At 39.1% G+C, this 11552-nt stretch overlaps 1 protein-coding gene across 1 annotated transcript; it reads right to left on the bottom strand.

The window, feature by feature from the left end:
- Nucleotides 1-8553: 8553 nt before the first annotated feature.
- On the bottom strand, nt 8554-9489 carry LOC129548498 (olfactory receptor 8B3-like). The gene has a single exon (XM_055415016.2). The coding sequence runs from the start codon at nt 9481-9483 to the stop codon at nt 8554-8556; it is 930 nt and encodes a 309-aa protein (XP_055270991.2). The 5' UTR covers nt 9484-9489.
- Nucleotides 9490-11552: the final 2063 nt, after the last annotated feature.

Below are 11552 nucleotides of genomic sequence, written 5' to 3'. Positions count from 1 at the left end.
GTATGACCATCTCTTTCAGAATTTTCCATAGTTTATTGTGATCCACACAGTCAAAGGCTTTGGCATAGTCAATAAAGCAGAAATGTTTTTCTGGAACTCTCTTGCTTTTTTGATGATCCAGCGGATGTTGGTAATTTGATCTCTGGTTCCTCTGCTTTTCTAAAACCTGCTTGAACATTTGGAAGTTCACGGTTCACGTATTGCTGAAGCCTGGCTTGGAGAATTTTGAGCATGAATTTACTAGCGTGTGAGATGAGTACAATTTTACTGTAGTTTGAACATTATTTGGCATTCCCTTTCTTTGGGATTGGAATGAAAACTGACCTTTTCCAGTCCTGTGGCCACTGCTGAGTTTTCCAAATTTGGTGGCATATTGAATGCAGCACTTTCACAGCATCATCTTTCAGGATCTGAAATAGCTCAACTGGAATTCCATCACCTTCACTAGCTTTGTTCATAGTGATGTTTCCTAAGGCCCACTTGACTTCACATTCCAGGATGTCTGGCTCTAGGTGAGTGATCACACCATCGTGATTATCTGGGATGTGAAGATCCTCTTTGTACAGTTCTTCTGTGTGTTCTTTCCATCTCTTTTTAATATTATCTGCTTCTATTAGATACATACCATTTCTACCTTTTATTGAGCCCATCTTTGCATGAAATTTTCTAAAAATTAGTATCTCTAATTTTCTAAAAATTTTCTAAAAATTTAGAAATTTTTTAAAAATTTTCTAAAAATTTAGAAATTTTCTAAAAATTAGTGTCTCTAATTTTCTTGAAGAGATCTCTAGTCTTTCCCAATCTATTGTTTTCCTCTATTTCTTGCATTGATCACTGAGGAAGGCTTTCTTATCTCTCCTTGAGGCTAGTTCATGAGAATTAAAATAGTTTGCTATTTTACATGCAGACATGAGTGCACAAAGACAGGAAACATGAAGAAAAGAGCAATTACATTTCAAAAAAGACACTTTCCAAGAAAGTGATCCTCAAAGTGGCCCTACTGAAATGGAGATACATGATTTACCTGACAGAGAATTTCTTTAACTATCATAAAGATGGTCAAGGTAGTTGAAGAACAACATATGAGCAAAGTGCCTCTTTTATTCTTTGAAGAGTATCAAACAGAAATCATGAAGTCAAAACACAATAATTGAACTGAAAAATTCACTAGGTCAAAACAGCAGACTAAACAAATATAAGAATGAATTATAGAGTTTGAAAAAAGGATATCTGAAATAATTTATTAAGTCGAACAAAAAGAAAGCAGAATGAAAAGTTGTGCCAAAAGTCTAAGATTTATGGAAAGTATTAATATCACCTGGGTCACATAGGTATTCCATGGATCACCCAAGGAGATTTCTCACCAAAGATTTCTCAAAGAAAAACTGGTTGAAAAAATCCTCAAGTCTGTGCAAGCAACCGGACATTCAGAACTAGCAAAAAAACCATCCCAAATAAGATAATCCCAAAGAAATCCACCACAAGGTACATTACAGTCAAGTTAACAGAAGTCAAAGAAAGAGCTTTTTCTTCAAGTATAGTTGATTTACAATATCATGTTAGTTTCAGGTGTACAATATTGAGATTCAATATTTTTATAGATTATACTTCATTTAAATTTTTATGAAAATATTGACTATATTCTCCATCTATATAATATACCCTTGTTGTTTATTTATTTTGTACATGCTGTTCTGTATCTTTTAATCCCCTGCTCCTATATTTCCCTTCCCTTTCTTCACTGGTAACCACTAGTTTGGTCTCTGTATCTGTGAAAATATTTTTATTCTGTAATATACATTTTTCACATATACCTGATAACATATAGCATTGATCTTTGCATTATTTCACTGAACACACTATTCTCTGTGGTCAACTACATAATTGCAAACAGCAGAATTTCATTCTTTTTCATGACATATATACATGTATATATACATATTATATATGCATATATATATGTATATATGTATGTGTGTGTGTGTATATATATATATATACATATATAAAGCTCAGCCATTAAATGTATATGTGTATGTATGTATAATTCATCTGTTGACACTTAGGTGACTGCCACATCTATGCTGTTAAAAATAATGCAGCTATGAACAGTGGTTTCATGTATTTTTTCATATTATTGTTTCTGTTTCTTCAGATATATACCAATTGTTGGATCATATGGAAGTTTTATTTTTAGTTTTTTGAAGAACCTCTGTAATTTTTTCCATATGGTTGCACCCGTTTGCATTCCCAGAATTGTATTAAGGTTTTCTTTTCTCCACAGCCTTGCCAATTTTTGTTATTTGTGTTATTATTCATGACAGCCATTCTAACAGGTGTGAGGTGACAATCTCATTATTATTTTGACTTACATTTTTCTGTAGCTCAGCTGGTAAAGAATCTGCCTGTAATGAAGGAGACCTCGGTTCTCTTTCTGGGTTTGGAAGATTCCCTGGAGAAGGGATAATCTACCCATTTCAGTATTCCTGGGCTTCCCTGGTGGCTCAGATGGTACAAAATCCACCTGCAATGCAGGAGACCTGGGTTTGATCCCTGGGTTAGGAAGATCCCCTGGAGGAGGGCATGGCAACCTATTCTAGGATTCTTGCCAGGAGAATCCCCATGGACAGAGAAGCCTAGCAGGCTGTAGTCCATGGGTCACAAAGAGTCAGACATGACTGAGCAAATAAGCACAGCACAGCATTCCACTGTGCACATATACCACATCTTTTTTATCTACTCAGTTCTTGATGGGCACTTAGGTTGCTTTGATTTCTTGGCATGATCTCACAGTTTTCATTTTTAACCATTCTACTAGCTTATTTAAGTGGTTTATCTACAGCATTTACCATATATTTGCCTTTACCAGTGGAATTTTATCTTCCTATATTTCCTAATATTCTTTCAGTCTTTTCTTTTTCAATAAAGAAGGCATTTTAACATTTCTTATATGGTTGGTTTAGTACTGATGAACGCTTCTAGGTTTTGCTTGTTGGAGATGCTTTTTATTTCTTCTTCAATGCTGAATGATAGCTTGGCTTGGGAGAGTATCTTAGGCTATAGCTTTTAACTTTCAGCACTTTAAATATATTATGCTACTTCCTCTGGCCTTCAAAGTTTCTTCAGAATAATCAGCTTATAATAGATTTATGCAGATTCCCTCATATGAAATTCCTTATTTTTCTATTGCTACCTTTAATATTCTACTGTGATTTAAATTTTGCCATTTTAAGTATGATATGTATTGGTTTGGTTCTCTTTGGGTTCATCTTATTTGAGACTCTCTGTACTTCCCAAATCTAGATATCTGTTTCCTTCTTCAGGTTCAGCAAGTTTATAGCCATAATTTCATTAAATACTTTTTTTTTTTTTTTTACCACTTTCTTGCTCTCTTCTGCTGGGTCGACTAGAATACAAATGTTAGTAAACTTGATGTTGTCACAGAGCTCCCTTAAACTACTCATACTTTTAAATTTTATTTGCATTTTTTTCTTGTTTTAACTGGGCTATTTCCATTATTCTCTCTTTCATATCCACTTAGACATTATCCTTTATCACTAATCTGCTGCTAATTTTCTTCCAGTGTATTTTTCATTTCAGTTATTATATATTATATTATATATAAAATATATTGTATAGTTCCTTATTAAAATTTCCATGGTGTTCATCTATTCCTTTCTGCACTTTAGTTAGATATCTCGTTATGACTGCTTTGAACTCTATCAGGTAAACTATTTGTTTCCTTTCCGTTAGAGATTTATTGAGGTTTTTTGCTATTGTTATTTCGTTTGAAACAAATTCTTCTAACATCTCATTTTGCTTGATTTTCTCTGTCTCTATGACATTAGGTAAAGCAATTATCTATCCCAGGCTTCAAGGTGGTTTCTTGTGTGGGAATGTCCCTATGCAGTCTGTGAATGTCCAGTGACTTTGCTGGGAGAACTGGATCTGAAGTGAGCATGGACTGTGTCTTCTCCTGGAGTGTGAGGTCAGCCATTCCATTGATGGGATGTAGGATGGAGTTTGTGGGACAAGAGCCAGGGCCGGGGTGAGCTACGGCTTCTTCAGTTCTCAGTGGCTGTCACTACCCTATCAGGTCCAGAGCTGTCGCCTAAGAAGGTGGTGCAAGAGCCTTGAGAAACTGGGTTTCTCCTGCATTTGATGGCAGTCAGTATTCTGGGACAGGACCATGGCCTGAGAGCTTGGGGTTATATTTCTGTGCTGGTTTTTCCCCAGTGTGCATGCCTTGGTTAGCAACTTTTTTCCCCAGTGTGGTTGGTGACTTGTTAGTGACTTTTTCCCACTTTTTCCCCCAGTATGCTCGCCTTGGGTAGTGACTTGTTAGTGACTTTTCCTCCCGCTTTTTCTCCTTTGTGCTTGCCTTGATTAGTGACTGAGTCATGGTGGAGGGCTCGGTGCCACAGCACAGAACTGAACCTGCACTCTCGCAATATGGACAGGAATGTGCACTCTGGTGATAGCCCTAACTTCACTCCTCCTGGAGTGCCTGCAGAGACATATGAGTTGACAGTGGCTCAGTTGCAGGCTCAGTGTCCAAGTCATCTCCCATCCCTCCAAGTGTGCACACTTTTGTTAGCAATGGTATCCTCCCCTTTAGTTGGCAGCAACTGCAGGAGCATGAGAGAATGGGGCAGGAGCTCAGTTAGGGCTGGGTAGAGGGGATGCTGGGGTGGTCCTAGCCAGCTGTATGGAATCCCGGGCAGTTTTCAACCTGCTGCCTCCATGCTGTGATTATGAGTGAGCAGGTCTGGCACATGCTCTTCAAGAGAAGGATCTCAGTTACTTGCAGTACTCAGGTAAATCTCCACTGGTTTTCAAGCCAGAAAGGGGACGTATTTCCTATTGTTAAACCCTAGGGCTGGTGTGCCTAAACTCTGGCCCCAAATCCTTGCTCCTCCAGGGCTGTTTCGCAGCTTATGATATTCCCTTCCTCTTCTCTGTCCCAGGTGAGAAGTATAGGTCCCTACCATATCGTTTCTCTCCCCTTCCTGGCAGACTCCATATGGATCATTCTTTATAACCTTGGTTGTAGAACAGTTGTTCTGCTCTTGCCCAGGTAGATATCAGCAAGAGTTTCTCTATATGTAGTGGTAATGTTCCTAAGGAGGGGTGAACTTAGCATCCTACCATCCTGCCATCTAGAACTCCCTCCTCATTTTTGTAGTTTAGATCGTTATAGGCAATCTCCATGCAGAGGATCAGGCTCAGGAGAAATATTATTTTCTGGTCTTTCTGAGCATGTATCATTCCAAGTACATGTGTGGGGACTTTCTCATTATCTCTACAGAGGCTTCTTGCTTTTTAAAAGTCCTGTCTTTAATGTCTGGCTCATGAAAGACCAAAAAGAGAAAATAATGATGACAGGGCAAAGTGTGCTGGCCTTTAAATTCCCTGGAAGTCGCTTCAGCTGGATTAGGAGCAGCTTGTAGCCACGGTGGAGAGGTACACCAACAGCGGTTGCTCCACCTGTGTCTGCACATCTGATTCAGAAGCAATAATTAGTAATCAGAGTACAGACATTGGATATGGGAGGGGGAAAGGTCCTACTTTCCCAACTTGGGTTCCATAAGCTCTATAGAAGCTTCTCCTGGACATCTGCATGCCTGACGTCCATGGAGAAAATATCTAAATTATCCCTTGACACATCACACTGAGGATTTTTAAGATAGCATTTTTGCCTTTAAAAACAAAAAAAAAAGCAACATCTTTTCCAGTAAAGACAGTGCAAAAATTTGTGTATTCACAAAATATTTCCTTCTAGATGTCATTATACTGTCAGCAGCACTTTGAGGTTTAGTAATTTAAAATCCGTATGGAAGTACTAGGGGCTTCCCTGGTGGCTGAGACAACAAAGAATCCCCCTACAATGAAGGTTTGATCCCTGGGTCGGGAAGATCCTCTGGAGAAGGGAATTGCAACCCACTCCAGTATTCCTGCCTGGAGAATCCCATGGACAGAGGAGTCTGGCAGGCTATAGTCCATGAAGTTGCAAAGAGTCGGACATGACTGAACAACTAAGCACACACAAGGAAACATTAATAGATATGAAAATCCACAAGAACAAAAATGATTTAGTTGTTCCCAGGTTCTCCAGCTCTGTTGGTTTAACTGACAAAAATCAAATAACTTAAATTTGCGTCCTATCCAATGAAACACCGTTGAGAACCATAATATTTCTTGGGTCCTATGAAATGGAGAGCGATGTCATAGGTAGGATCTTTCATTATCCATCGGTTTACTCTCTAAATTTCTTCTTCCTAACTTGAGTTTCAAATGCCCTTAGTTATTTTATCACCTCTAACTTCCCTCTTTCTCCCTTGTTCCAAATATGACCATAGCATTTTCACCATCATTTCCCAATGTACTACTACTTTACATTCATGCACATTACAACTTTATCACACGGACCACAGCCGAATGTGGTCCACTGGAGAAGGGAATGGCAAACCACTTCAGTATACTTGCCTTGAGAACCCCATGAACAGTCAGTTCAGTTCAGTTCAGTCGCTCAGTCATGTCCGACTCTCCGCGACCCCATGAATCACAGCACGCCAGGCCTCCCTGTCCATCACCAACTCCCGGAGTTCACTCAAACTCATGTCCACAGAGTCGGTGATGCCATCCAGCCATCTCATTCTCTGTCGTCCCCTTCTCCTCCCGCCCCCAACCTTTCCCAGCATCAGAGTCTTTTCCAGTGAGTTAACTCGTCGCATGAGGTGGCCAAAGTATTGCAGTTTCAGCTTTAGCATCAGTCCCTCCAATGAACATCCAGGATTGATCTCCTCTAGAATGGACTGGTTGGATCTCCTTGCAGTAACAAAGGGCAAAATGATAGGATGATGAATGAGGAATTCCCCAGGTCAGTAGGTGCCCAGTATGCTACTGGAGCTCAGTGGAGAAATAACTATAGAAGGAATAAAGGGATGGAGCAGAAGCAAAACCAATATCCAGTTGTGGATGTGACCAGTGATAGAAGCAAGGTCCGGTGCTGTAAAGAGCAGTATTGCATAGGCTAAAGCTGAAACTGCAATATTTTGGCCACCTCATGCGACGAGTTGACTCACTGGAAAAGACTCTGATGCTGGGAAAGGTTGGGGGCGGGAGGAGAAGGGGACGACCGAGAATGAGATGGCTGGATGGCATCACCGACTCTGTGGACATGAGTTTGAGTGAACTCCGGGAGTTGGTGATGGACAGAGAGGCCTGGCGGGCTGTGATTCATGGGGTCGCGGAGAGTCGGACACGACTGAGCGACTGAACCGAACCGACCGACAACTTTATCAAAGATTTATGGACCATAAAATACACATACAGTTCTGTGTAGAAGGACAGAATTTCAGAATAAAATTTGTTTCCTACATTTCATGACCACTTTCCACAAACAAACTCTTTATTTGTTGGCTGCACATTGCTAAAGTATGTCCTAATGACATGATTCTGGATTCCTTTCTCACCCATGTCATGTCCTTTTAATTAAAAAAAAAAAAACAAAAACACTTTCAAACACCCCAAATTCAGTTCTCTTAATTTTTCAGAATAAGTAACTCCCTATTTGAGTCAATCACCTCAACAATATACTAGTCCAAAAGGCATTCCTTTCCCACCCAAAGAAAACCATGAAACACTTTGGCTAAACTAAAAACCAACAAAAGCAACACGTAGCATGAAGGAAATTCATATATTCCCCTTGAAAAAAAATAACAGTCAATCTTCACATTAAAAATATGTTCTCATAGTATGGTCTTAATGAAACAAATAGAATAGAGCAAAGTGAATGTAAGTACAGAAGTCATAGACTTGAAATTAGAGGCTAACAGTTAAGTCTAGATATTTTTAAGAAGCTGTGAATTTAAATCATTATCCATTCTGAACTTCATTTTACCATCTATGAAATAAATATATGATCTGACGTGTAATAGTTTCACTGTAAAAAGTAAAAAGAAAACACTTGCCAAAAGCTAGATGCAAATATTTACAGATGCAAACTTAATTATAATCTAAGCCTTTATAGAAACTTCAATCTCTGGCATTTAAAGGAGGCATAGTCTTCCCAGTCAGAAAATGGAAAGACAGGAGTGAAACAGTATCTAATTCATGCTTCTGACAGCAAGTGGAAGATAAGCACAACTCCAATAGAATAATGTTACAATAGTGCTATCTAGTTCGCTTTGATCACTGATCACTTATTATATCAAAAGTATCTCAAATTTGATCACTTGGAGGCCACTTTCTTTTTCTAGTAAAAATTAAAAGTTGGAAATGACAATAAAAAATAACAGAGATACTACATATGTCCTTTAAAGTTATTGATAAACAGTAAAAAAAAAAAAAAAAATGTGAAAAAAGATTGTATGCAAATAAGGAAAAGAAATCCCAGACTAAAAAACTGGAACTATAGTATGGAGAAAACTCTCAAATTTTCTTAATCATGTTAAGAGAAAAAGTATACAGGAATAAGGCTGAAACTAAAAGCAATTAATCACACAGAATCTCCTTGTCCTGTAACTCTATGTGCACAGACATTATTTCTGATCAAAACCTTCCCATCCTCAAAGTTTTTCTCAGAGCAAGCTTAACATCTTTGTTCCTCAAGCTGTAAATTAAGGGATTTATCATGGGAACCACGTTGGTGTAAAAGACAGAGGATATTTTCCCATCATCCACAGACACAGAAGGTGGTTTGAGATACATAAATGCACTTGATCCAAAGAACAGAGAAACAGCAATGATGTGGGAACTGCAGGTGCTGAAGGCTTTGGACCTGCCCTCTGTGGAGCTGATGTGGAGGATGTTGGAGAGGATGAGACCGTAAGAGACAAAGATGGTGAGGCTGGGCACAATGATGTTGATGCCTCCCACAACGAACACTTCCAGCTCAATGATGTGGGTACTTGTGCATGAGAGCTGCAGCAGAGGGTGGATGTCACACAAATAATGGTTGATGGTGTTTGCATCACAGAAGGTCAGTCTCAGCATGCATGTAATAAGGGTCGTGGCATCTAAAACTGCCATCAAATAGGAACCAAGCACAAGGCTGGAACACACTTTAGAGGACATGGCAATGTTATAAAATAATGGGTTGCAGATGGCCACATAGCGATCATAGGCCATTGATGTCAGCACATAACATTCGGAAATACCAAAAAAACTGAAAAAGTAAAGCTGGGTCATGCACCCTATGTAAGAAATAATCTTCTTCTTTGCTGTGATGTTAATCAGCATTTTGGGTGTAAACACAGAAGAATAACAGAGATCTATGAAGGACAAGTTAAAAAGGAAAAAGTACATAGGGGTGTGTAGGTGTGAACTCAGTCCAATAAGGATGATCAAGCCCAAATTTCCCATCACAGTGACCGTATACATTCCTAGAAACAGGAAGTAGAGGGGGAGCTGGAGATCTGGTTGGCCTGTTAATCCCATCAAAGTAAACTGAGTCATGAAAGAGCCATTCCCCAGAGCCATTCTTCCCTGAAGGAATCTGAGAGCATAGGAGAAAAGGGTCACATAGAGAAAAAACAGGGTTTTGCATAACATCTCCTATACAAGATAGTGTATGTGCTGGGATGACTATGAGTAGCCCATCCTGCACTCATGGAACTTCCTTATCATTATCATGGAAATGAGTTTCAGGAACTTTCCCTTACAAACCTTTTAAACTAAGTAGCAAAAAGCGTTAAAAGTCAGCCTATGGAGTGAAGGGAACTACATATGCAAAGATGAATATTGGAAAAAACCGAAAGATTATGAAAAACAACTTTGAATGAGAACAGAATTTTTATTGCCTCTTCTCACAATTTCTTCATTCACTTGACCTTCCCCTCACCAGTAAATTTAGAGGCAGTAATCCCAAAAGCCTATTGCTCACCTGCAATGCAGATAAGACTTTACAGAGTAGGAACCAAGAAGATTATCTCTACATTAAAAAAAAAAAAAAAAAGGGCGGTGGTGGGGGGAGGGGACCACAGTCTAAGAGAGGTTAAGTTAACTCACCATGTCACAAAGTAAAACTTACAAATCTAGAAGAATGAATGTTCCATCCATGGAGAGGGAATTTACTGAGAAACTGCATCACCTGTTTCCCTTAGTAATTCTAACAATCCCTGCTCTCTCTTCAAACAGATTTCCTGGCAAGATTCAGCTGAATCTCAGGACAGCAAAAACAGGAAATGAACTGTCATATCATAGGTCCTCATTCTCGATCTCCAACAAAGGAAACATGAATATAAATGGAATTCAGAAACTCACCCTCTTTTAAACCAGAATATCCCCAGGGTTTCTGCTTATTGTTTTTAATCCCCCTGGTCCTTGAAGGGTAATTTCAGGTTCTGAGGCTTTGATTTCTTTGATTCTAACAAAATGTCACCTGTAATTAATTTCTTACATGCCCTCAAAAGTTTTCCTGAACTATAGATCATAATCTTGATTATGACTTTGAGTCCTATCAAACTGAAAAAAACAATAAACAGCCTCTATTATTATCATTTTAGCCACATTAGTAAGCCATAAAAGATTTAATGTGAGTGTAATGGTCTAAGGCACTCAGTTATAGATGGCAGCAGCTTGTTCAGTCTCTTCCCCAGGGAACAGTTTCTACATGTAATAGGAACTAAGGGGATTGTATTTTAAAAATGTCTTCAAGTTCCTTATAGACTCAATCTTTTACTCAAGTTTTCCCTTCACTGTAGAGATTTTCATCATCCAAGGAAGAGTCAAAATTAACTCCCATTTCCCATCAGCAAGATGGCAAAACAGGAAACGCTAGAATCTCCTTCTCTGCATGAACACATGGACTCAAAAGCAATTTATGTAAAGATTCCCTTTGTAAGAAATCCAAAGCTAGGTTAAGAGGATCCTGCATACAGTTCAAGTATGATACCAGTCATGTTGAATCTATTAAAAAAATTTCAAGACATGTAGCCATGTAGCTATGGTGGTTCAGAACCATGAGACTGGGACAAAATCACCAGCTCCCAGATGCTCTCTAGGAAGAGAAAACGGTGCACAATACATCCAAAGTCCCAGCTTTCCTAGGGGCCATCCACAAGATTGACTTCTGTATAGCCTGTGTCAGAAAACTGAAGGGACATGGGATATGACAGACTTTAGCTACCTGAGGTGAGAGAGGAGAGAGACAGCAGTTTGGTCCAGAATTCCCTATAAACCTTCCCCCTGACTTAACACAGCTAGCAGTAGAAAACATTTTTCCTACAGCTTCTCCTTGGTGAAGGAAAAGATACACTGTACTCACCTGGAGGCTGCCTGAGGAATTGACTCTAGACTCCTTTGTTTTAGGAGCCTGATGGGACCCTGACATTCTCCAGATACCTGGGAGCTTCTAAAAAAAAAGGCAAGTGGATTGTACTATCACCAGATTGAGAGGCTCACTTTTTCTAGCCAGGCTGATTAATGTCAGTCTTCTCCAGTACAAGGCCAGTTCATGAAGAGTAAAATATGCTGGTACTTTGCCTATGTGCAGACACGAACACAGAAAGTTAAGGGAAAATGAAGGGAAATCCAATTAACACACCCCT

Source organism: Moschus berezovskii, chromosome 25, assembly GCF_049115385.1.
Source record: "Moschus berezovskii isolate FMDL1 chromosome 25, NW_MosBer_1.0, whole genome shotgun sequence".
In the NCBI taxonomy this organism is placed as follows: Eukaryota; Metazoa; Chordata; class Mammalia; order Artiodactyla; family Moschidae; genus Moschus; species Moschus berezovskii.
The sequence above is the reverse complement of the archived record's forward strand: the minus strand, read 5'-3'. Positions and strand labels throughout refer to the sequence as shown.